At 37.7% G+C, this 27,599-nt stretch overlaps 1 protein-coding gene and 1 long non-coding RNA gene across 10 annotated transcripts in view; one reads left to right on the top strand and one right to left on the bottom strand.

Annotated features, from left to right (window-relative positions):
- The window catches only part of LOC135313513 (uncharacterized), a 252,953-nt gene that overhangs the window by 101,096 nt on the left and 124,258 nt on the right, over positions 1 to 27,599 (bottom strand). For 3 of the 6 annotated variants that reach the window (XR_010373149.1, XR_010373148.1, XR_010373145.1), the window contains 2 exons: positions 27,076 to 27,145; positions 4,539 to 8,713 (listed from right to left, as the gene is read on the bottom strand). This is a non-coding gene — a long non-coding RNA (uncharacterized LOC135313513). Of the gene's footprint in view, positions 1 to 4,538; positions 8,714 to 17,795; positions 17,883 to 27,075; positions 27,146 to 27,599 lie in introns of those variants that run through there. The other 3 variants (XR_010373147.1, XR_010373150.1, XR_010373146.1) reach the window with 2 other exon arrangements.
- Positions 1 to 27,599, top strand: part of SYT9 (synaptotagmin 9) — a 70,708-nt gene that overhangs the window by 14,614 nt on the left and 28,495 nt on the right. For all 4 annotated transcript variants that reach the window (XM_064452782.1, XM_064452783.1, XM_064452781.1 and 1 more), the window contains exons 2-3: positions 17,766 to 18,117; positions 21,069 to 21,615. In XM_064452782.1, coding sequence (XP_064308852.1) covers positions 17,766 to 18,117; positions 21,069 to 21,615 — 899 coding nt within the window. The remainder of the gene's footprint in view (positions 1 to 17,765; positions 18,118 to 21,068; positions 21,616 to 27,599) is intronic.

The raw sequence follows: 27,599 nt of genomic DNA, 5'->3' as shown, positions 1-27,599 counted from the left end.
CTTCATTCTCCAGTTGCACACACCACCCCCACCCCCCCCCGCTTAGAATTAAAGAGTGCGTTTTTAGTGTCTCAATTTACTTTTTATAAAGGGTGTATATTTGTTTATTAATTTCAGGTTTATGCCTCAACACGCATATTTTGTTCATGTTTAAGGAACTTATAAAATGAATCACCAACCCCTTACATGAAAGTCCTCTAGAGAAATTGTTTAACATGAGGTAAGTCTTCTCAGCAACCTGCTAACAGCCTCACTTTCACAAGGCTGGAAGTTTGGAACATGCAGCTCTCCGAAGTGCGTGGTCTTTTTCTCTTCTTTGTCCTTTCCCCCTTCTCTTTTTCTTCCTTTTTGTCAGATTTTTTTCTTAATATAATCTTATCCTTACAAACGAAATGTTTTCTGTTTTCTTAACATTCACACTTCAGTAATTCAAAAAAATATTCCTTTTCCTGCATTCTCTGAGTTTCTACAATTTTGGGGCAAGACTTAATCTTGCTGTCAGTCAGACTTCAAAAGCTGCTAAACCAGAGCCACTAAATCTGACTTGATGACTTCTGTAGTACTACTTTCACTCAAAATAATCTTGGAGAGTAAAATTTTCAAAGAAACATGCATGAGTGAAACTACTCATACCCCACTGAAACTGAGTGGGAATTGGATATATATATAAGCCCTTCACGTATTTTTTAATATCTAAGCCTTATGTGGTTGCAAAAATTAAGAAATTACTGCTTCTGTTCAAAATACATATCCCAGTGTTGTACTGATCCATTTTGAATGGTCTCATCTCATTTCTTCTATCTTGTCTTACTCGAATAATAAATGTATGGTGTAACAAGAAACTAACAAATGGTTCCTTAAAAATATAAGAATATGTTTGATTTTTCCCTTCAATGCTGTGCACTGTCAGCAAAAGTTAGACATTTACAGTGTGAAAGGTAATCTTTGCTAACTTAGTGAGGCAAATATAGGTTGTTAAATATCAACCCATGGGTGGGAATAGTGTTAATTTAAAGGACATCTGGTCACAGACGCTTCCTGAGAGAAGGGTGTGTACAAGCACCTGGTTCTAAAAAAAGCATTTAAAATAATGTTCATGTAATATAGTTTCATGTATATTTTTTCATAATATAGTCAAACTCTCAGAAGTGTGGGTTTGTGTTTTTTTAATCTCATTTTCTTTATTTTTGGGGGCCAAGATAAGTAGCGGAAATTGGTGGGTGCCTTATCTACCTAAGGATGTTGGATGACAAAGAAAAAGGTACCAAGTGTTCAAAAAAGTTATCCTGAATCATTCAGCTGAAGTAGCTGAAAAATTAGTAAATCCCATCAGCACATTGCAGTTAGCAAGGAAAGTGGGTTGTAGCTGTCTCTGGGGAGCTGAGAAGAAACCCACATTACTATTTTTAGTCTTTTTTTTTTTTTTCTGGGCAAAAATGAAGAATGTAGAGGCCAGAAGGTGGCGAAACCGTGGCTAGAAATTTACCGTCCATTTACTCTGTTACGTATATTTGTTTTATCCCTTAGAAGTAGCAGAATTCCTAGAGTTCTTCAAAACCCAAGGAATGCCCCAGAACTGCGAGCAATCCAGCTGAGTGATTCTTAGGGGAGGAGAGAAGACATGAAAGCTGTGGGTCAGTGTTTCCACGCTGTTTTCTTAAGTATCCCACTGCTGTGGTATTAGGGTTTCTGGGAGTAAGGGGCTGCTGCCAACATTTTCTTCTTTATACTCTCTCTGTAATTCTGAGAGAGGTAAGGGGAGCAGTTGTTCTCCCTGCAGAACAGGCCTGAGGAAGAGCAGCCAGGAGCCTGCGAGAAGAATGTTGCAAAGCTGATGGTCCTTTCTGTATGTCCCATTTGCTTTTATGTACACCCACCTGGAGGGACTGTCGTTTAACATGGAGGGCATATCAGTGACTATAATTGAACTAGCCTTAAAAAAACTATGGTGTATACCGTGCTTATAATTTCTCTGGTAAGGTTGTTTATCCTCTTTCTTATTTATTGCATGAGTGAACCTAATATATTTAAATTATGTTTTAGAAGAAGTAAGATACTGTGCAACTGGTGGTATTTCACTGCAGAATAACCCCTGAAGGGATTTGTAATCCCCTGGTACTAACATCATCTAATAGTGAGCCAAATTGAATGATAAGTTCAGTGCTATGAACACAGCTTCATATTCAGCCTCATTCTGTTTTAGTTAGCATTGCCTAGTAATTAATTATGATTCTGTATTTATGCTATCAATGACATCCGGAGGCTGGCCTAAGCACGCTTGAGCCGCTGGCGGCAGCAGCAGCAGTATATATATGTGGATATTTTGTTCTTTCTCTATAAATGTGTCTCTTAAATGATTTGTTAGTAAGTCTTCCCTGTAGATAAACACAACAAGACAGCGCATGCTGGACATCAGTCAAAGCCGCACAGTGACACATAGCTTACGAATTACTATTAATGTCTACAGGATTTGGAATGTCCTAATTGATTTTGGCACTGAAAGTGCAGTCTGTTAAATTGCTTGTCACCTTGGTGCATCCTAGGTCTCACTGAGAATCTCATATGCAGTTAACTGTAATTGCTATACTGTATTTATTCTAAAGTGCACAATACATTACTGTTTCATTTGGATCCACATTGCTGAACTCTGGACTCTAGCTTCAACCTTGGTTCCACTGGGAGGAAAACTACTTCAAACACACCCACCAGTGATGCGTCTCACTCAGGTACCACCAGGCGCCAAGTATAGATACAAGGCAAAGCTGCAGCAAAAAGAATCCTCCCTCCTCTCTCTTCCAATGCTAAATGACTAATGTGGACACATCCTATGTTATTTAGGAAGATTCTGGCTAAAGATGCTGAAACAAATCATTATGCCGTCTCTAAGACAGTGCAGTTGTTCTCTGCATATGGAACTGTACAGTAATTCTTGAAAGGAATGTATTTCTTCCACATATTCTAGGTTACAAGGTGGAAGAAGCACTGAATTGCTCACATCAATTCATCTGCCAGTTTAGCCTGGCAATATTTTCTATTTAAACAGCCAAAGCTCCAAGAATTAACATGCACCGTCTAGAAACCTCAATAAAAGATAGAGCTTTGCCAAGAAGCCGTCTAGGGCAGTAAAAAAGTAAAGCCCTTCCTGCAGGTAAAGGACAAGAATTTGCAAAATTTTCTTCCATGGGAATGGAGCACTACATTGTCTCCTGATACCACACAGGGTTTGGATGTTGGAGCACAGGTTTGTTTTCAAGTTTAGACTGACAGCACCTGCACTTTTCATTTCATAGTGGATTGTTCAAGGAACAGCTAATTTTAAGTTTCCTTGCTGTCCTTTTTAAAGCAGAGGATGCTCTTTAGTTCCTCATATTAAGAAACCAGCTGTTCTCTTTTTCTGGAGAAAATTATGTAGGAGATAAGATACAGGTCTAGCTAAATTAACTTAATTAAAGAAGATGCAAGTCCAGTAGAATGAGTGTAGATTCTACTTGTGCCAAGCACAAAACCTCTCCAAGACTCTGGGTATGACAAATAATGACAATAATTGTACATCTAAAATGTTAGAAATATCTTCTATCAGAATGCAGGATGAAAAGAGAGACTATTTGATTTGCATTTGTTTTACCTACTGGAAATAGAAAGGCAAGCCTAAATGTCATGGACTGATTTCCAGCACATTCAAACTATTTTAGACCTTACTTTAAATTCAGTTAATTATTTTCCAATTCTCCATTCAATTAACTATCAGATTAAAGTTCTTATATAATATGTAAAGTGGTGTTTTGATAATAAAAGATTGTAAAAGAAATACTGCAGAGTTCACTTTAGAAGAAAGCATAGCAAGATTGAAATCTGCAGAATTCCAAGTTAAAAGAGGCTATTAACTTTGATAGCAATTACATGTACTTGTATATACCATAAGAAGATGGGATATATTACATGCGGTATGGAAGACTAGCACAAATCTTTATGGTAGGAATCGTTTAGGATTGTACTTAAATACCATTGCTTGGATTTTCTGCTTAGGACTTCCAGCATTGTTACATTTAACAAAACCTATGTGTTTGGGTGTTTTTGGTTTTGGTTGTTTTTTTTTTTTACAGGTGTTGATTGCAATTGCTTTTTGTGGTATTCTAGGCTTCCTGGGATCTACTCTGAAAAAAAAATAATTTGTTTTACAACCTAAGAGCTGATGCTCAGCAGTGTCTTTATGCTGCAGAGTATGGTGACACGGCTTTTCAGTTGTCTGGACCACTTTCTGTAAAAGTCTGCTCATTTTGTCAGTTGGTACTTTACGCATGGTGGCAATATGTCTGTTGTCTCATAGAAAGCAGGTGCCTTTGGAGAGATGACAGCTTTCTCAGCACTCAATTATTTAACTAACTCATTTATAACTAGATTATTTGAAAAAGCCATACCATCTGTTTAGTGGTCAAAATCCTGGTTGTGTGCTAAGCAATGATTATTAAACTCTCTGTATCCCTTTTGATTTAGTTGCATACTGTTTCACTAGAAGCAACTGGAAAGTTGCTAGACTCAAAATTAGAAGTGAGAAGATCCAGGTTCCATTTTTAACTTTTCAGCTGATTTACCTAATTTCACCTTGGGCAACCGTGCTGCATCTTGGTTTCTGTTGCCCATTTGTAAAAAGACATTTAAATAACTTCGACATTTATAGAAGGGGGAAAAAGCTACTTAGAGATAAACAGTTTAATCATTGGTATAATTTAACAGCTTTGTTCTACAGGCTGCTTGGTAATGTAGATAGAAAATTTGTCAAATATCCATTAGGGTTTCTAAACACATTTGTTGCACTGTTTACGTTCCATTAACATTTGTCAGATTCAGATTTACTCCCAATGGTTTTAACTGTGTATGTCAGGCACTCAGAGAGAATACATGCAAAATTTTAATAATCCTTGATTTAAAAAAAAAAAAAATTTACTCATCCTATCTGTAATGGCAACTTTACTAATTAGTTAATTAAGGACAGAAGGCTGTCACTTATGTCTCAGATATCTAGCGGAGGTCACTAAGCTATTAAATAAAGATAAAATCTGAAAAAAAGTAGCTTGGAAATTTCTCTTTAAAATCTTTTAAATTACGTCTTTCTCCTAAAAAGCTGGATTTGCATTTCTTTTCCCATTTGTATGATGTTTGAAATTACTGGAGGAAAATATTTATTTTTAGTGGACCTTCTTGTCATCATACAAGAGGGTGGAAGGCATACGGTTATTTGATGGACAGTAATGATGAATAAATTGTGCATCAGAGAGGTAGTCTGAAGACATTGACAAGAAAAGTATCAGATGACCCCTCCTCTTAATCACTCCTGAATAGTTACGCTCCTGGGCATACCCTAGGCCTGCATCTAGCTGCTAGTAAAAATCAGGGTATCCTAGGTGCACAGAGGATTTCTTTTTGTAGTTCTGAGGTCACTGCAATGAGTCATCAATCGGTGACTTTTTTTATGGAATCATAGAACAGAATCTTTCTGGTTGGAAAAGACCTTTAAGATCATCGAGTCCAACTGTTGACCTAACACTGCCAAGTCCACCACTAAACAATGTCCCTAAGCACCACAGCTGCACATCTTTTAAATACCTCCAGGGGTGGTGACTCAGTATCTGTATGATCAAGGAGGGAGGCTTGCGTTTGGCAATGCTTTCTCACACAACTCAGTCAAAATGGAGTGAGGTCCCTACAGTAAACTGTGGCTCCAGCCTTAGAGACCTGAGAGTTGTTGTCCTCCTCAATATCTATTTTACTCATCAGAACTTAATATTTTTTTAAAACACCAGAGCCATAGAGGCAACATAATTTATTAAGCTTGTATCGGTGGTCACTTTCAATTCATTTAATACATACCTCAGAATCTTAGCTTTCCACTCACACTGGTATATCTGAGACTTGGGATGTACATGGGTGAGTATGTGTATCAGAGGGGAGGGATGGAGTGAGGGGGAAGAAGAGAAAGCGAAGGGGAAACCTTTGAACACACAATACAATGTAAATCAGTATGGAGCCATCTGCCCGAGTCTGCAGTGTTTGAAAAACAGAGTGTATGAACTGCTCCTGTTCATTATCATTGAGGGAAGTAGATTAAAAAATTATTCGGGACACTTATAAAATATTAACTGTTAATTTTTTAATTGCTGAATGTTTTTAAATGCATTGAAGTAACAGGCTTCGTTGCAGTGGCTGATAGTGGTAAATAGGGCTCAACAGGCAGGCATTCTATTAATGATGTCTTGTATAAAATGTGAGAGCTTCTGATCCTGTCACTGACCTTAGTGTCTCTGGTGCTCACAAGTGGATGTTTTCCTTATTTGTGCAAAAAGGCTCACAGTGTTTCTTAAATATCTAAAATAAAAACACTTCCTGCTTTTCTTAAGTGCAAAATGCACCATGAGGCCCCTTGCAGGTTTTGAAACCTCCAGACAGATGCAAAGCTGATGTACTCAGTTAAGTTACTATCAGCCTTAGAATCATGTAATCATTAAGGTTGGAAAAGACCTCTAGGATCATCAAGTCCAACCGTCAGCCCAACAGTACCGTGTCTCCTAAACCATGTCCTGAAGTGCCACATCTACGCGCCTCCAGGGTGAACACCTCCAGGGAAAACCGTAAAACCCTGAAATGCTGAAGCGTTAGTATCCTGACCTTTATGTCGAGATGAATGAAAAACAAATTTACTTCTGATTCAGCAGGCCTTCCTGAAGGATGGTGTTTGTTAGAAAATGCCCGTTTTTACATATAGGTGTAAGAGCAAAAATAAACTGTGTTCCATAAAAGTTGAAACGTCTTAACAGTTGCCAGAACTTCTAGCCTTAATGAACTAGTTATTAATACTGTTCTTTGACATTTATATATTACAATTTGATTGTTTCTATAGCACACAGCTATGGGTACCGTTAATGGGCAGGTACAAGAGGGACTGGCAAATTTACAAGTTAACAGTGCATAATGTTATATCAAGCTTTCATCTTTGTCTCTTGTCCCCCATCTTTCTCCTTCTAAAGATTTGTTTTCCCTGTGAATCCAACAGATTCTGAGGAACTCCTGACCTTTCACAGGAAACTGATTTGTTGAGCATGCCCCTTTGACCATGTCGTTGGGCCAGGCTTCTCCAAGTATAACTCTGCCCAATTTTATCAAGGAATTTAAGGACACGTTAATACACTAATCTTCAGCAGTCGCTGACAACAGTTCACATCACATCTGTGATGCAGGCTGATATCTAGATTTTGGAGGGTAGCAATCCCATGGTTACTCCACTGATTAGGTAGTAAATTAATGCTAAAATTCACTGTTTGGATTTATTGATTTCATGATTTTTTCTTTGTTTAATCTATTATAGCTCAGTAGAAGTGCTTAGATCAGCAGCTCTAGAGAGTAGAGCCCTGAATTTATCCCTACAGTCAACTAGTTTGCTGTTGAGTGAGAAAGCCACATATTTGGAGACATCCCACATGATATGGAGTAAGGATGCTGATAAGCCTCAGAAAGTTGGGCATGAAGATCATTACCATCCTCCTCAATATCAAAACTTCAGTGCATTCATTTCTGTAACCCAGTGTGCAGTCTGGGTACACTCACTGGAACAACATTAGACTCTGCTGCTTTCTTCTCAGTGACAAAGATTGATCAGGTTGGGTCCATTAATCTGGGATGGGTGGGCATCTGTCACTACTGCACAGTGTTTAATAGACTGTAGTTATGACTAACAAAGCAAGTATCAGCTTTCCTCTCCATAAAGCTAGTTAAATATGAGGAGAAAACCTTTCCAGTTTCAGTGTTACATTCACAACTAAGTACAACATGAAATTGTGTAGTCCATAAGAAAGCTTCAAAGAGTTGTTGCTACTGGTTCTTTTTACAGATTCCTTTTAATATAAGAAATGTCTTGCATGACTGTACAATTACAGCCAGGAAAGCAGAAATCCAGATATGTTCAATTGTTACGCAAAGCATACATTATTTAGTATAGGCTTGGCAAAGATAAACAAGTTGAAGTTCTCCTTTGTATTTAGATTTGCCAAAATTAGGAAGGCTTCCAAGAGCATCTCAGCTTTAAAATAATTACTTCCTAGGAATGAAGAAGCAGAAGAGCAGCCTGAATTACAATTTTTTATCAAATCTATTTCTCAATTTTATTTCTTAGCTGTTACATTTTTAAGCTGTTTCTCTTCAGATTTTCTTGATTTTCTGCTCTTAGTTTCTCTGTTTTCATATCTGTTCTACAATTTTCTCTTAGACAGTATTTTTAGACAGATGGGATTTCCAGAACTACCCACTAGTAACAGTCCGTAGAAGCCTTGAACTTGTGTCTTTTGCACTGTGGAGATGAAGAGGAGTGTGGATGGGAAAGAAGTTTATTCCTTTTTTTTTTTTTCTAACAGTACATTCATAGTAAACTTGATCTGATCGTAAATTACTAATTCATTTTCTTTCCTAGTAGTAAATATCCCTGTCAGTAAGACTTCCATCACACCCTAATACATATGAATCAGGGCACAAAGCTTTGTTTTATAAAATGGGAACTTCAAGTTCAAAGCCCAACAGATACATAATGCATTCACCATGGCTCATTTTCTGAAATACTTTTTTTTAAAAAGTCAATGTGAGCATTACAGTGCATCCCGCTCTTCATCTGCGACGGATAAATGCTTTCAAAGCTGTCTTTATTTCCTTTTATGCCAACAGCTCCCTCCTAAAAGAAAAATCAGGATATTTAATCATTTTAAGATGCTAGTGGTTTGTGATAGTCTACTTTTCAGGAATTATGATGTGTAACAAATCCAGGACAATCAGCTAATGTGAAGAAGTCCTAACCAGAGCAGTTTTGAGAATATTGTAAACTATCTTTCTAGTCTAGCTATTACATAGGGATGAGAGTGCAGTCATTCAGGAAAAAAATGCGAGCCAAACTGAAAAACAGATACAAACATCTCTTTAGGTTCATAAAGGTCAAAATAAGCAATAAATTTCCTCTTTATCCGTATCAGTCTATGCAGGCGACTTTCCTGAAGTCCCTTGTGAGGTTTCAACACTTGTGGCAACCTTTTTATGATCTGCCAGTGTACAGAGAGCAAATGAATTTTGGCTCTTCCTTAAATGTAAAGCAAGGATTGTAAATATTGAACCACTGTGATGTGCCAAACTCCCATAATATAGGCACAGAGTAGTTGATTCTGAAAAGGAAGCTAATGAAATAATTGACCTCATTTCCATTCCAAGCAATCTGACTTTAAAGAGCAGCTTGCAATTTTATTCTACATAAATTGCCCAGAAGAGTAATACTGTCTTCTTATTCCTTACATATTTATCTCCTAAAAAAAAAAACAAAATTAAGAAACTACGGTTCGAAAAAGGACAGAAAATTTTTTTTTAGGTTATTCAAAATTAGAAAGGCTAATGGTTTCCACTGGGCATAAGAAAATTAAAGGGACAGGTAGCCAACTGATAGATGAAATTAAATGCTTCCAGTAGAAAAGGAAATGGGAATTTGAAAGAAAAATATGTTATATATTTGTTTGTCCTAGAACTATATGAGTGATGCAAATCCTATTAATCATTATGGCTAGTTTTGCGAAAACATTTTTTCATTATATTAAATCATATTCATCATATTATAGGTGTGTGTATATGTATTTACATATACATGTCTTTAGATATGTATATAAATGTGAAACTTTAGAATGTGAAACTTAAACTTTCCTAAAGGTCAAACAGCCCTTTAAACCCTTTAGCGGTCTGTCCACATCTCCCATGGTCCTTTAAAGTCATTTAATTCCACAAATTTTCCCACCAAGAGAGAGTCATTTAGTGCAACACTTGGATAAGTACCTTTTTATTTGTTTTTCCCCTGGAAAGATTGTGCCCCAAAGGGGATCAAAATTAAAGGGAATTTGTTAAAAATATGCAGAAAATGTTGCTACTTCATTATTATATTTTATAACGTACTTCTGTAACTACTGTTTTGAGCACTTTGGTACAATATTACTGTGAAGTTTTTTACAAGTGGGATATGAAATGATTCTCTGTCATTTCTTTTAGGGCTCTCAGATGCTTCTTTAGTATTTATTGCAACTTCCTGGACTTTCAAGGACTACAATGGAATTTAAAGCTTATTGGCATGGTTCAAATAAGCTGTTTGCTCTTCTTCCATAACCTGGGGACTTCCTGCTACTGGCTATGTATTGCAGAAATAAATCACAATTTCTCTTCATTATTATTCATAGGGTCATAACATTGAAGGTTAATGTTTGCTCTCATGGCTTATTCATTAAAATGTTCACAAATCTCAAAAGTTTCGTACTTTTTAACAGACACAATTCATCCAAAAATTTCTGCTAGAAAGCATGGTTGTTCTTTATTCATTCCTCATCATTCAATTCTCTATTAAAACCTTTCATTCTGCCAATGAGGGAACATACACATTATTTGTCAGAGGTGGCTAGTTATTTTCTACACTAGATGAGAAGTGAAATTCTTCAATAACCCTGTGAACTACTATTTTCCATCCCCTAAAAAAAACAGGATAAACTTCTGCAAATTGTTAATTAGCAACTCAGTTCACTTTGCGAATGATCCTACAAGAAAAAGAAAAGTCTAAGGGTATTGTGTGGTTTATTTCAAGCAAATAATTAATCTGGTTCTATCTAACATATCCCAACAAGTAGCAGAACAAGTGGATGGGTGGAAATATGCATTACAGCTCTTGACCACAGTCATGGGTACTGTAACTCTTACAAAGCACAGCTACTCAGTTTTTGCACTATGAAGGACCTAACAAGCCGATGGTCATATGAATTTGCAATATAAATGTATACCCCCAAAATTTCTTTCCTCTTCAGTGTATTACCAGCTTCTCCTTTTAGCTAACAAGCTGCAAGCATGTCTCAAATGCCAAATGGCTTTTAGAAAATTTCATATTTGTTCACTCCAGCTACATTTCCTGTAGCTGATTCTGCCTAACCGGATTCAACAGAGCCATTTAAGCCATCTCTGTGTCATGTTACACATAGAGTACTTGACAATCTGGCACGATATCTTTAAAACTGGTGTTCCCTCTTCTGTTACGTTATTATTTATGCATTTTTTCCAGATTACACTATGTAATATTTTTCACCGAGTATTACAAGACCAAATGTATACAGTAATTTTGCACGTTTTATCAGTCGTGTGAAGTATGTATTCAAAGAGAATATGGTAATAACCAAAAAGGGCCAAGTCTGAGGCACGGGAACCTGGATAAAACTTATTACAGTTGTGTATATGCAGTCATGACAAATTTTATTTTCTAGTATGCTTTGTTTGTATCCATGTTTCTTGTGAAACAGAAGCTCTGGCTTTCACAAGAGGAACACCATAATTCTTTGTCAGTAGATAGTACTTCAAGATGTCAGAAAGAAAAATGCAAGCCCTTGAACATATGACTCCTCTCAACTGTGTCATTAAGAATCTCTGCTCATTCAGCTAGCTGTCTGATTAGTAAAGACATTTTTTGTCACTTACAAACTTTAGCAGAATATTATATGTCAGCTAAGTTGTCAAGGAAATTTACATTAATGCAGACTAAATATTTTAAGAGGGAATAGACGTGCAAACAAGAAGAAATTCTTAGAACAAGTTTAACTTATTGGATTGCAGGTGTTAAGCTTTATTGGAGAGACTGATCCCTTTTCTTCAGCAAGTGTACTTCTGAGTGAGTGTTGTGCTCATGTACAATTTTGATTGCAATTAGTAAACTCTCTCAATATGAAGTCACCTTACCTGAATTAGAAACAAAACATTCTGCTTACATAACTTTTCTTCTTAATAAGCAAAACTAAAATCTTTCTGCTGCTACAAAATACAAAGTATTTTGCTGTTTTGAGTCCTTTTTTCCTCTTTATGAATGTCCATGAACAATTGATTTAATTTATTTTTGCTTAAAGCTCTAATTTTGTGATCTCACCAATAAACTGTTATGTCAATCTTGTGTCAGTTTTGAATTGTAGCACAGCAATTGGTGCTGGAAAAATATTCTGAGCAAACGAATCCCTATTGCTCATGCACTTTTTGTTGTATTTCATATAGCCATTTAGTAATTCTGATTTCATATTAAAATTGTGCTATGGAATTTATGTACATTTGAACCAATTGATAATTACCTTGGTGAAGTCCTAGGATTATATTTCATTGATCTAGTTCAGTTATGAAATTTAGTTAATTTTAAGCAATACCTTGAAAAACATTACACAAATTTGTAACCCAAGGAAAGCAGATGAAGAGAAAACACATACTGATAAACTGCAATTTTAAACAATATTTAGGAATAAAAATATATGCAGGTCCCTCGGAGGTTTAGAACTGTGTCTTAACCAACATAAGAGCTTTACGTACCCTAAGGCCTACCTATAAGATGTAGCACACATAACTGGAAAAAAAATAGTCACTAAAAGCTAATAACAGCCTCAAATACTGGTAAAGCCCAGTTACAAATATGTTTTTAGATCATGGAAAATATTACTACTATGTGAAACCCTGACACTGATCTCACTTAGGCCTATTTTGTTGATCCACACTCATAAGTTTCAGGGTCAGACAGATAAGAGTTGGAGTACATATGTGTAATAAAATTAGTACAATCAGAGATTCACTCCCTTGGTTTCCAGCTGCCTTACTTTAAAGAATTTCCCAGTAAGTTTCTAAACACAGTATTAGGGATAATTAACTCTGTTCAGGAATATTTAAGAGAAGAATATATTAGCTGATAAATACTCCTTTGTCTCAGGAGTCCTTGCAAAGAGACACCTTTCATCCTGAACAAGTGCCAGCTATGTTAATTAAGAAAAACTTGTGAAGCACAAATGAAATGACACTGCAGTATTAGGTTAAAACTGCTTCAGTTAATACTTCAGATACTTCATCCAAACAACACTTTCCCTCTGGAAAAGTTAGGGTCTTAGACTTCTAGGTTTAAAAAAAACCCTACTTGCTCTTATAGTACAATTACTGAGCTGAATTATGGCTATCCCTCCATAGATGTTTTAGCATGGAAGTAAGACAATTTAGATTTTCAAAAGCACAGCTAGGATTTAAGCAGTTGGCACTGGTGTGTCCATTGTTTTTCAAGAAGTTAGATGCCTAACCACTTCATATTCCTTAAAAACTCCCCCTAAGCAACAAGACCTTAATGAAAGGAGGAATATTTTTTTTTCTCGGGAAATAACAGCTTGAAATTACCATTGAATTTGGACTGAATCATATTCACAAAGATTGACTGATTTGTCCCAATATACCCTAAAGTTTAGTTACAGATTATTCAGAACAAGTTCATTTTATCATTTTCTGGTTGACTGCAGTGTTGAATTGAATGACTTTTGAAATTTTTTTGTTTTTAAATGAGAAAAGATTGCTTGTATTGGACTAAAATATGTGTATTGCAAGATTTTAAATTGCTAAGATTTATTTCACTTCTTGCTAGCAAATTTCACCTAATAGATCAATGTATATATTACAATAATGCTGGAACATCTGAATACTCAATAAAAAGAGTAAGTAAGAATAAAGAAGAAAGCTTGTTTTATTTCAGTAAGAACTTGTTAAAAGAACTCTCCGAGTTAGGATTTCTGGTAAAACTCTTTCAGCTTCAAGTTAAACAAAATTACAGCCAGTTTGTTGGGAAAGGAGTATGTCAGCATATTTGTAAGACATGCCATGAGCAAGATATTCAGAGAGCCTATATGCCCATGGCCTGACTGCAGACCAGAGCTGGGGTACCTGGATTGTTATAACTGCAGGGAAATAATAGCAGTGTCTTTAAAGTCCTGTAACAATGAAGTTACAGTCCTAATGGACGAAAAAATCAGATGAAGCTCCGTAGTCCTAAGAATGTCTAATCTGGGGCCACCCTGAAGATCATAGAATCATTTGGGTTGGAAGGGACCTTAAAGATCATCTAGTCCCAACCCCCTGCCATGGGCAGGGACACCTTCCACTCGACCAGCTTGCTCAAAGCCCCATCCAACCTGGCCTTGAACACTTCCAGGGATGGGGCATCCTCAGCTTCTCTGGGCAACCTGTTCCAGTGCCTCACCCCCCTCACAGTGAAGAATTTCTTTCTTATATCTAATACAATTCTACCCTCCTTCAGTTTAAAGCTATTACCCCTCATTCTATAATGCATGCCCTTGCCAAAAGTCCCTCTCCAGCTTTCTTGTAGGCTCCCTTCAGGTACTAGAAGGCTGCTATGAAGTCTCCCCAGAGCCTTCTCTTCCCCCAGCTGAACAACCCCAACTCTCTCAGCCTGTCTTCATAGGAAGGGTCCTGCAGCCCTCTGATCATCTTTGTAGCTCTCCTCTGGACTCACCCTGTCTTCTTATTTTCCGTCTGTCAAAAGGCCTCCTTTACCTGTGCATGAAAGCACATTGCAGAGGATGTGCTTACAAAAATTAGTTGTTTTGTATATGCAATTGCACTGATTGGTTCCTTTAACCCAATTTAAAAGCACATGTTTTTAACAAAGAATTTGGACTTACTTTCTATGGAACACATTACCCGTTATTAACATGCTATAATTCTGTCCAGGCATTCTGACATGCTGGAATTTGGGAGCTCAGTTCATGCTGCAGCCATGATCAGGAAGCTATAGTTAGGAAAGTTTGACTTGGATTCATGTCAGCACCTCAGAACACTTGGCTGGCATCATGGTTTCACCAGGAAAGAGATCAATGCAAGTACCCATGGCACAGGGGCCTTCCTTGTGTTCATGAGATTCTTCATTGCAGAACATCAAGAGCTCACTTCAATGCAGAGTAGGTACAGGGAGTAGATATATTAGCCACTAATGGAACTGGCCAAATGCTAAAAGTTAGCATAAATGATCATCAAAAACATGGCAAAACATGTGCACTAAATTTATATGTTGCGGTGCTACTGAAAAAAACTGTTCCTTCTGAAATACTTAGCTGCGTTCCTCACCACTCCCAACATCCATGCCTACCTGAAACTGCTCAGCCTTGCCTACAGTGCTTGCCTGCACTTTGATTCACAGTTGCAGCTTAGACTTGTATCGGATCCCGCTCCAGAAAACACATTGCAGTAATTCTGGTGAAAGCAGAGCGAATCGAGAAGAAGCTGGATTTCTGAGGAACGCTTTCTGTGCTGCAGATCTCTGATTTTTGTAAGGACAAACAAGTAAAGACTTATCCTGCTCTCATTACAAAGCAGAGAAAATCACTGGCATCAGATGAGTACTGCTACCACATGGGAATACAGATAAACAGGCCTAGAAAAACTGAGACATCTGGAAAGATGGAGTAAAAATTATACAGAAAATATAGTACGTAACAGAACAAATGGCTAATGTAAAAGCAGCTCCAGGACGCAGCCAAAAATCTCTTCACTTGGGACTGCACTCACGCCAGCTATGCACATTGGATCTGCCCAGTTGCTGAAAATTGCCAGCCAGGTGTGCAGTATCTGAAAATTACTGTCCAGCGAAAGGTAACGGTTTAGAGCGCTGCCCTTTGGCCGCATTGTCTTTCAGAGAAGTAAGACAGATACATGACTGTCCCTTTTCCATCCACAGAAACAAAAATGTCACACAAAAATGGTTTCTATGGAGTCAGAAAGAGGTAAAACCAAGATGATGAAAAATAATCCTTTCTTATTCTGCCACTCGGCGAGTTACCTGAACTGTTTATTACCCAGCTGCTCCGAAAGTAAGCTGTGAGATAAGGGTTCTCAGCGTTACGTTATTAAATGCAGTGGTATATTATTAAATCCCTTCAAACTCTCCAAATGAAAAGTAGTTCATATTGCTCTCATGGATTTTTTCTCATGATGTCAGTTTTCTTGATGACTCTGTCCTCTGCTAAAGTCATACCCAAGGTAGGGGACTGTTGGACTACCTGTCAAATTGTTCCTCACCTTCAGACATCCTTGGCATTGGGCAGCCTCCAGTTCTCACCTTGTAATCTTCTGGCTGGTTCTGACAGCTCCCAATTTCTCATTTCTTTCGATGCTGGATCATTTACTTGAATCACTTCTTTGAAAAGTGACCTTTTTGCAGACCTCTGATGTATTTCTTCTTTCTCCTCCAGGGAATCCAAGACAAATTGCTTTACTCTGAAGGTCTTCTTTCACTACTGCATCCCAGTTCCTCTGTTTTGTAATCAGAGAGATTGTGCTCTGCCTCCACTGCCAGACTTGTTTACCAGTAAATATTCCAAAATTATCAAGACCCACCATTCTACTTTCTCCCAAATTGCTTTTTATACATGGGAGGAATTTCTTTAATTAATTTCAGCTCTGAAACTCTTTGCTATAGTTCCAAACAGCTGCTGTGCTGTCCCCACTGTTAATGAGCTTTGTTTTCATATGACTGGGAGAAGGACAGAAAGGGCCATGCTGGCTAAAATTGTTTAAAATTGGGTTTCAGCATGCAAAATAAACTGGACAGCTCCTGCGTGAAACTGATTGTAGTGTCACTCCCCCCTTTGAAGAAATTTAATCAGTCTGGCTAGTGAGCATGAGACTCACAGCAGGGGCAGAAGGAATTGACTTTCCACTTTTTTGAAAAATATTCTTTCTGGGTTTTTGTTGTGGTGTTTTGTTGGTTTTTTTTAAATTGACTGAGGCTGCTTTATCTGAATTGTCATTCTTAAATAATTGTCCTAGTAGGAGCAGTACATTTCAACCTCATGCCATCCTTTGACAATTTAGGCTAGCTTTTAGCTAGAGAGACGCAGCCTGACATTCTGAACCTACATGCAGTGTGAAAAATTGCTTTGATAAGGTTGTGTTTATAATTTGAGGCAGTAAAATACAATTCTTACTAATTGTGTTTAAGGCATGATGTATTGTGTAATCCACAGAGAAACTGATTTCAAAAACACTGTAACCATAAAAACAGCTGTTTTACTGAGTCATTTTCCCAACGTGCAACTTAAAACAAAGCAAAACAGAGAAAAAGCCTCTCCCAGTTGTAACTTATTTGTGTTGATATGATTATGGAGTAGGATAATGCTAGGAATGTGGGGAATAACAAAAGAAAGCTCATCTCCACATTCCTTTTATACCAGAAATTTTGAATCAGAAAAAAGAGCCTTTGGAGTTAAAACTAAGAAAAACCTCAGTGCTGAAGCGATATTGGTGCCTAAACTAAATGATGAACAGCAAGACATGTATTGATAGTGAAAAATAATTTGCAAAGATAAGAATGAATCTTAAGATTAGAAGGAATGGAATTGAAGTTATGAAACAGGATACTTTAGTTAAATGACAAAAAAAATTCGTGTCTTATATGTGTGTGTGTGCGCATATGTTCATATAATGCAGTATAATACAGTCTCTGGAAGAGAAAATAGTAATATCTGGTTAAGGAGGTGGAGGAAACTGCACTACATAAAAGGAAAATAAAGAAAAACCAAAATGTACTACAGGCACTGCTCTTTCATCAGGAGAAAGTTGAGTGAACAAGTGAAGAGCCCTTTTCATATTTAGGGTGACCCTTCATTCCACCCAGCTTTTGGAAGGAAAACATAAACGAAGCCTTATACTGAATTCTAAACAAGGTTAATTTTTTTTATTGCAGGGGAAAAAAAAGAATAGACCTTTTAATAAGTTCCCATGATACGACTGTTCAGGCACCAGAATTTAATTTTTGCAGATCTGCAATCCAGAGATGTTTACTTCCCATATTGTATGCCTTGGAGATGCAGAGCTCCAAAAAGCACAAAGATATGACATGCATGTGTTTTTCTTGTTTGCAGATATCTCAATAAGCTTGCTCTCCCTAGTTGTCACAGCCTGTGGTCTTGCTCTGTTTGGTGTCTCTCTGTTCGTGTCCTGGAAGCTTTGTTGGATCCCTTGGCGAGAGCGTGGTCTGCCTTTTGGGAGCAAAGACAACAAACAAGAATCCCTGAACTACACAGATACAGAGACCAATGAGCATGACTACAGTGAGGATTATCTGGGTCAGCCTACAGCCTATCCAGAGTCCTCCATGAAGATCAGCCACACCTCCCCTGATATTCCATTAGATGCTCAGGTGGGAACGAAGGAGAACTGTGTACACAATGTGCGGATGCATCGCCAGATCACTGAACCAACCTCTTCTGCTCGGTCAGTAACTCCAATTTCTCTCTGCTGTTAATGAGTACAGATACAGTCAGAAGAGCACAGCTTGGTTGTCCAGTGCACTGATCTATTAAAAATGCATAATTTATTTTTCACATTATTTTTTTAAAAAAATTACGCAAAAGTTATTCTTTGAGGTGCACAAACCCCTTAGGTTGAAAGGACAGGATCACAATGCTATTCCGTTCTTCTGTCAACTAGTCTCTTGTTTGTGCCTCTCCCTCAGAAGCTGGGCAACACAGAACACTACGTGTCCGTTAAAGCACCAGAACAGCCTAGATTTAGCTTGTAAAGCAAATTCATCTCCACTTAGTACTGATGCTGAACACTCAGTAATATCTCCTCAAACATTTTTAAAACAGCTGAAGAAGAAAAGTAGGGCAAGCTAATGAAACACTTACAAGAGTTAGAAACAGGATTAAAAATCATAGATTTTAGCCACCATTATGACTGGGGGGGGAAAAGTGACTGAACAAGAGTCAGTGGGGTCTCTCCAGGGAACTGTAGAACCAGTATGGGAGGGAAGAGGAAAGAGGGAAGGTGAGAGCATGTGCAGGGGCAGGTGGTAAAAGGATTATGTTTCACACAGTAAGAAAAAGGTTCAGCATGTGAAGACACAGTATATTTCTGAGTCAAAGCAGATGTACTTCAGCCGGAGCAGGTACAGCACTAGCCCAATTGCTCTTTGCTAGCCTCCTTTCTGGCTATCTGGGAGAGCAAGTTTAACCAAGGCTCCTGCCTGCAGGCACACCTGAACATGGGCAAGATGGCAGCAGCTAGCAGCCAGTTCAGTAATTGCCGGTTGTCCAAAACGTGCCTCAGAAAGAATTTGAGAAGTCCCCAGAACATTATTAATGCTATGCAGCAAGAGCTCCAGGTGCCCTTCCTGCTTAGATTAGGATAAGAATCGCTTGGGCTTATAGTATTGTAGGAACCTATGGGGAGGTCAAAGCCATAATTATGGATACTGAAGCTTGTACCCTACCAAATGCAAGGTTGAATCCAACTACAGACTAATAGCCCGAAAGTACAGTACAGGGGGGTGCTGCTGTGTTTTCAAACTGCTGGGAAATAAGCGTGTCATGAGATGCATTAACAACAGAAGATTCATATCCAACATCTAACACCAAGAGCTCTCGTGTGTCTTCGATATTGTGAAAGTATTGAGTCAGATACAGGCTTCCTCTGCTACAACAGGGCAGCAATTCTGATACTTAATCAAATGACAGATGCACAGTATTACCATAGCATACTCATCTCACAAGAAGCAGCAGGAATCCCAATCCATAAAAGAACTTGCCTCAGCATCCTGAGTGGATGGACAATGTCTTCACTCCTGTGAATCTCTGGAGATCTTTCTTCTGGCACCTGTTTCCAGTCTGGCTCTCCCCAGCAGGTGTTACAGTGGCTCTCTGTCCACAAGGGTATGTCTCGTCCAGGTCCCACCCCTGCCCTATACCATTTGCTGATACAGGCTTTGCTCGCTATCATTCTCTTACTTTTGCCTGGATCTTCTCCAAAAGAGTCTTTCACTGAGCAGGAGGGGCCCATCTTCCTTCCACTGCATCCTTCATTTGTTCACCGTTGTCTCTGCTGCTTTCTGGCACAACTGGGTAGCCAGCTGTGGCTTTCCTGTGTGCCCACAGAAACCAGCCACCTGCCCCTGCTACAATCCTTGTTAAGCTGGGTCTCCAGTGTCCTCCTTTTTATTCCTCCGCAGGATATTCTGCACCTCCCACTGTGATGAGGAGCTTAAGGGTTTAGCAACATGAATCTTTTTTTGTGTCATAATATTTTATCATGGAAATGACTAATGCATAGCTATAACATTATGTATTTATTATGCAACAAGAGAAAAAAAATAGTATATAAAAGGCTGTTCCTGGTTTAAGCATGCATAACCACATATTTACAAGGAATGAATGAACAATGACAGCAGAGGAAATATTGCTGATTACATTCAACATAAATAGCTTTGGATGAATCCTGTGCTAGCATTTTCCATGTGGTCTTTCTATGTTCAACCACAGCTCATGGTCCTCCAATACACTGAATGATTGCTGCATATGAATAGGACAAAAAAGTGGAAACCAACTCATATAAGATTAGGATTTTACCTAATCCAACCTTCACATCCCACTACCCTGGCAGGGTTTGCAAATTTGATTTCTGTTATCATCTCATGAAGTGGAAATTTCAATCACAATAACTGAGTGACTCCAGGTAATAAATTTCACTGGACCGAAGCTAAAAGCAACTATCTCTCCTCAGAGTAATGAAACTAAAGGAGCTTTTCAGCCAAAGTACCACAGAGCTTATTACATCAGAGAAAAAACAAAACAATTCTTGGGGTGGTCAATGAACCATTTCAGACCAGAACTTGTAAATGAAGTAGTTGTAGAGATCAACAAGTAATTAAAATGCAGAGATGTCAGGAAGTATCCTCCACTGCCCAGCTTTATCTTAGAACCAGAAATCAGCAAGCTCAGCTGGCATAATAGGCCAGATCCTGCTGCCATTTACATAATGTAACTAATTTCATAGACATTAATCCTAAGGATTCAGTTGAAAATGGTAACTGATAAGAGTAGCTATAGTTCTTATCACATCACATTATACTTGCGAATAAGGCAGATCCTTTAGATTTGCAGTGGCCATGAATTTGCATTTGTTACTTTCTCCAGCCATGTTTGGAGGGTGCATACCACTAGCTTGAGAAGTAAGAACAGAAAATTACGTGATATTAGCAGTCTAATGCTGAAGGTGAGCTGTCACAACTGTTGAGTATCATGCGTTATCACTTTATGCAAGTAAAAATCTGACCCTGGCATACATTACAAAAAACATGCCAAATAAGAACGGGATCTTTAGTGTGTGAGCACGGATTCTTGTAATCTTCAACACAATCTATTTCAATTCTTTCATTTTCACCTAAGGCATAATTCAATCCGAAGACAGCTGAACCTCTCCAACCCTGACTTCAACATCCAGCAGGTTCAGAAACAGGAGCAACTGACGGGGATTGGCCGCATTAAGCCAGAGCTATATAAACAAAGATCAGTGGACACAGATGATGGCCGGAGGAGTAATAGCAAGGCATGTGGAAAACTGAACTTTATTCTGAAATACGACTGTGATTTAGAGCAACTGATAGTGAAGATACACAAGGCCATCAACCTGCCAGCAAAGGACTTCTCTGGAACTTCAGATCCATATGTGAAGATATATCTGCTTCCTGATAGGAAAACAAAACACCAAACTAAAGTGCACAGAAAGACCCTAAATCCAGTATTTGATGAAGTTTTTTTATTTACTGTCCCATACAATGATCTGAACGCAAGAAAACTCCATTTCTCTGTGTATGACTTTGACAGATTCTCCAGGCATGACTTGATTGGCCAAGTGGTAGTGGATAATTTTTTAGATTTGGCAGATTTTCCCAGGGAATGTAATATTTGGAAGGATATTGAATATGTCACCAATGTAAGTATTATACTTTTTCTTTTTGAGATTATTTTGTTTCTGATTTTATTTCCTTAATCTGATTATAATTTAAATTGTCTGATAAATTTAGGAAGGAAAATATTCTCTCTGTTTCTCAAGCTTTGACCTTAATCCAAGGAAATTGACAGTACATTTTCAGTCCTCATTTCTTGGTCTTTGGATGTATTGAAGAATGTCTTATGCAGGAGATAGTGGGTTTAGTCATTGCCCTGCTGACAGTGTAGAAAAGCTGGAGAATGTTTTTCTCTTAATCTTAATCTGAAACTTGCTTAAGGAAATACTACTTTTCTTAGCTGGCCTATCTTTCTGTGTTTTGCATTATTTGCCACATAAATTACAGTATACAGACCAGCAGAACTGCAGGTTCGAGATTTCATATGTAGTGATCTTCAGTCCTTCTAGAGACTATATCCTCGTAAAGTGAGATAGCACCACATCTATCATCTGGGCGAACAGAGTGCGGACTATGCTGTCCAAAATACAAGTGTCATCAGTCAGCCTATAAAAATGAAATCTATGAAAACTAAAAAGCCTATTAACTATAAAGCCTATACAAACTTAAAAACATAACAGCCACCTCAGCACCTGTTCCATGAAAGCAGTGAAACACACTGAATTGGTTTAATTCTGTTTGGCATCACTTTATATAGGGAAATGGGAAACTTATAAAATAAGTCTGTATTTCTGCTGTCCCAAAGTCTCTGGTATCAAATTCTAGGCAGGAATCCCATTAGTAATTGGGTACAAACCACAAAAACTACTTTTGGAAAAGAAAGAGCTTTCTTCTCTTCTCAAAGCATGAGCCAACCTCCTTGTAACACACTTAGAAATTAACCATGCGCATCCTATGGAGAACAGACCTTCAATGAGAATGATACAGAAATCCACAAAGGTGAAGCTACTGGTGCCAAGAGTCAGTAAATATTTCATTTGCTATGTCAAACCGTACTCAAATGGAGTGCACGCTTTAGAGTTAAATAAACCAAACATCATTAGCAGTAAGATCAAAGTGTAAGTTTGTAAGACCTCAGTTCAGAAAGCATTAAAGCATATGCTTAGCTGAGTGTAAGAAGCCGTTGGAAAGTAAAGGATGTTCTGAGACAAATACTTTCCTGAATTCAGACCCTCACCTTATACCTCTGTGGTCTGGTAGCACACCCATATTACAGACCAAATGGATTAAATAAATTTTTTGTGTTTGGAATGTCTGTTTGAAACTTGATATTGTCCTTTTTTTAAGGTGATTTCTCAGTGTTCCTAGTCAGTGTTATGTATCCGTGTGTGGAATGTGCTGTGCACCCACTTCCACACTAGGATGGAACGGCAGCAGCAGGACTAGCCTCCATCGCTCATGGTACAGGCAGGGACATGGACACTCAGTGTCCAAGAAGGATGAACCTGCTTTTCTATGAAAAGTTATTGCTCTTTAACCACAAGGGAAAAGAAAGAATCTGCAAGAGCAGATGACAGTCATTCCAAGTGAAAGCCTGCCTTCATACAGCATTAAGTGTCCCAAGCTCAACTGTTCAGTTTTACAATCAACTGAAAGTTGAATGCATAGGCACACTGGAGTTACTTTGAAACATACTAGTCCTTTTTCCATTCTTTAACTTAGGCAAAAGATTGGCTCTACTATTTTCCTTTTAATCACTTCCCCTTCCAAATTTCAAAAGCGATGCAGCATATAGTTTGTATTCAGATTATCTGTAATCTCTGAAATTAAATTCAGGACTGAAACATGAGTAATTTATTAATTCTCACTAATATTAATTCCCGTGTGACATGCAACCCTTGTTATCCAAACAGAATGCGTGACCTGCCATCTAGACTTGTCACTGGCTTTTCAGCCAACAGAGACCTTTTCAAAGCAAATGACTCACAGTACATAGGAGACACAATCCAATTTTGGCTAATGTGAGTTCTGAGATAAGAGTATCAGATAAATGAAAGTGTGGAGTACGCAGCTTACTAATTAACATTTCCAAAATTTCAAAGGTTAGAACTTACTCCATAAAGTTATAAGAAACCCTCATAATTTAAGAAACCAAGTTTCAGCACATTTTCCTGTCTGTGTGGATTAGATATCTCACAGACTGAGAGCAGAAGCTGAATCCTACAGGCTACTCCGTAAAGCTGCTGAAGTGAATACCCCTGTGGCTGCGCTCCAAACCAGGCCAGCAGGCAGTATTAGTGAATCTCTGAAATTAATTTTAGCAAAGTTTTCAGCACCGTTGGGCAGTTCATAGTTGCAAACAGAAACTCGTTAAGTGTAGTAGGTTTTCAATCATTTTATCTTTGAATGTCTTGTTCTTTCAAATAATAACAATTACAAAACAGACAAATGCTGGGCAAACTTACTGAAGGAAATTCACTTGATGTAGATCAACAAAGAATGCAGCACAGGAGGGTTAAATCAAGGAAACGTACTAGGAAAAGGGATGGTCCACGCAACTACACATGACAAGTTTGTCAGATTTCTGTAGAGTACGTTAATTTTAATTCATTGTGCGTCTTATTACATTGCATAACCAGCAATCCCAAATGCCTTTATTTTACATTCTCCATTTTATTTTGTTCTAATCCAATTTGACACAGTAATGTAAAAGAATGTATTAAATCCTCCTCTGCCCAGCAAAATGGCCTACTTCAAGTGAGCCCTGCAGATTATGCCTGAAATGTCAGCTTTACTCCAAACAATGCCATTAAATTCACTTATTATACCATGTGCTTTCTTCTGTTTTCTAATAACTCTGGAAAATTTTTTTATCCAAAACCAACAGTTTTGATTCTTTGGACTATAACATCTGCTACCACCCCAGAATTTGAAACTATGTCATAACACAGATGCATGTCAGCATGAAAATTTTCCACATGCTCAAAAGCAATCTGCCTCCAAACACAAAAAGTACCCTCCACTTAGAGAAGTGGGATAATCAGAGCAAGAAAGAAAAATGTAAATTTCCATTATTAGCTGGGCCAGCGTTTTCCAGAATGACTACTCATTTTAGGAGGCAAATTTGTGACTTTGGTCTTATAGTACATACAGCTTTTGACATTGATATTATATTTTCAGTTGTCAAATATAGTTATACTTGAGATCTAGGCATGGTACAATGAAAACTGTTCTTTTTCTGAATGTCTAAGCTTATGTATACACTTAAAAAAAAATTGTATTCATAACACCCCATTGGCACCTTTCTCTCATCTCACCCCAAGGCTGAGTATCCCAGACTAATCTGTTTTCGTGCACCTGTCTATAACATTCTATTCTCAATGATGTTTACAACAAGATTTGCAGTGGTTATGCACCTAATATTTTGTAAGTTGTAGCTACCATATTGGCTGCTACCATTTATCCTTATCTTGTGGTTCCCATGAGGGTCTTTGCTGTACCCACCTCCTGTGAAGGAATGAAGTAAATTGAAACTCTGATAAGGGTGAAAGGAGTTGGCTAGATTCAAACTATGGTTTATGCTTTGTTTGCAAACAGTCAGAGTACTACAAAGGATTCAAAAGGTTACTCTGCTTTGAATATGGCTATTTTGAAGTACTTCTGCTCTTGTTTCAAGCTAAGCATTGAAGAGTGTAGCATCCAGCCCCCAAAGTTAAAAAACAATATATCAGGTTACAAAAGGAGAGTGAAAACACAGAAGAAAAATATTTCTGAAAGAAGAGAGAAAAGATTACAGAAAGAAAACCCTGGATAATATATGTAGAATTTGAGAAGTAACATCTGACAGACTTCAGAGAATGCGTATGGTTTGCTGAAAACCCAAAAGATAGTTATGGAGAGTTCAAAGCTGTAAAGAAACACAGGCTGTATATCAGGTTGTCTACTCCAACATCCAGAAAGAGCCAGCATATGCTAGAAGTTGCAAAGCCAAGAAATGTATTGCATCTGTGTTTAAGAATCTTCAAGCTCTTTTAGGGTATATGTAGTTGTCAAGAATACAACAGTGTGTCAGATAATGCTGAATTCCTTTTGCACAGAAGCAGTAAACAGAGCTGTATTTTAAAAGAATAGTGAATTTAAGTTGCATGTTGATATACATGCTAGTGTTTTGACAAAGAGAGTTAAAAAGTAGGATGATTATAAGTATTTGAAATTCTGTGCTGTAGAAATGCTAATTGTTCACTGATGTTGTTCTCAAGTTTGCCAAAGAAAGAAAGAAAGATTTGAGAGTTTGTATTTTTAGGCATTTATGTTGTATAACTGAGATGCCACTGGAATCATAATATCGCCAGAAGGAAGTTTCAAGTTCCCTGTTTCAGAGATGTTAATGTCAACCACAGTATGTGTGGAAGAGAGACAAAAAGAGACTAAATTATTTCAGTCAGTTGTTTATGGAAAGCATAACAAAAGTCTAAAATTTGGAAACCTGACCAAACCTGCCAGATTTTCTGCAGTTCAAAACTATGCTGTCCTCAAATTGAAAACAACTTCCTCAAAGGTTGCATTGCTCAGGATCGGTCCTGCTAAGAGGCTGTGAGCAGTTTAATGTGTGCCAAATGCACATGCATATGTGCAGGTCATAATCCTTAGGGTTTACACTCTCAAAACTTGAGGAAAATGAACGCAGTAGGTAAATACTGTCGCTAATTCATGGTCAGTGGAACAGACGCAGACAAAAGATCTTGCTTAAGACATGACACTACTTAATAGCAGAAATGAGTCTGGGTCCAGAATCTGCAGATTCCTGGCACCAGCCTTAATCCACTCTGTGTAGCAATGCTTATCTTCGACAGTGTACAGATACTGTAGCTGGCAGTAAGTCAACGAAGTCCACCTACTCCACTTCTTAAAAATGTTTAGCTTGTCAAGCTGTTTTAGCCACTATTTCTAAAATTCCTGTTTTGGCAGGTTGCTGGGTTTAGAAAAGCGATGGCATTGAGCAAGATCTCAGAAAAGCATTTAAAATGTTTACAATGGTTAACAAAAATTTTTGAGGCAACGGTTTGAGAAGGAACAGAAACAAACCAAAACTCTAGCTGTATGTATGAATTCAAATCCAAACCATCAATGTTAAGTGCTAATTTTTAGGACTGTAGCAGTACACAGGAAACACTAGCTGATTTTTTTTTTTTTTTTGTAATACAGAAAATATATCCAGTATTGACCTGACGTTCCATTTGTTTAAAACATGTAGGCTTTGGCATCAGGGAAGCAATCAGTTGTTGATGTGGATGTGCACCTATTTAATTGATTTGCAAATGCAAGTCTCTCTAGAAGAGATAGATTTGCAAACCCATGTATCTTGCCCATGTTAAAGCATGCCATAATATTCAAGAGCAACAACAATTGTTTCATGGCTAGACAAATTAAGGCAGTAAATACAAGAGGTAAGATTCACCTCACCTCAATTTTAGATTTATTTAAAAAACCCAGAAACCACAACCAAACCCAGAGCTACTAAAAAAAACCACAGAAAGCATAATTACCTTCAAGAGGCAGATCAGCGGATATTCTCCTCCTTAGTCTCAAAGGTCACTCTTCGTTTCATGATTTTTTCTGACAGAAAAAATAAAAGTCCTTGTGTAATGAATCATTTCATAGCCAAAACATGCTACAAAGGCATAGATCTTTAATCCTTCAGATTTTTAAGAATCACCACAGGAACTATGAAAAGGAAATTAATTAGCCTGCGGCATCAGCACAACAGGTATAGTAGTCATTATACACTGGAGAATGGCTGCAGCCAGTGTATTTCCTACAGTTTTTGCTTTTTTTAATAATCACATATTTAAATGCATTCGTTTTAAAAACTGGGATTTTTCTTTTGTCGTTTTCGTTTCTTTTTGAATCTAATGATTTTGCCAATTACTTTGTAGGTTTAAGTAATTAGGAGATGACACTCACCGTACCTCAACAAAGGACAGATACTGTTATATACAGTTACGTGGGGTAGAGATAAAATATTGACATGTGTTTTCAGAAAACTGAAAGACAGTGGATGCCTAATTCT

The sequence above is a fragment of the Phalacrocorax carbo genome, chromosome 5 (genome assembly GCF_963921805.1).
Source record: "Phalacrocorax carbo chromosome 5, bPhaCar2.1, whole genome shotgun sequence".
Taxonomy (NCBI): Eukaryota; Metazoa; Chordata; class Aves; order Suliformes; family Phalacrocoracidae; genus Phalacrocorax; species Phalacrocorax carbo.
Note: the sequence above shows the minus strand (reverse complement) of the source record. Positions and strands in the feature narration are given on the sequence as shown.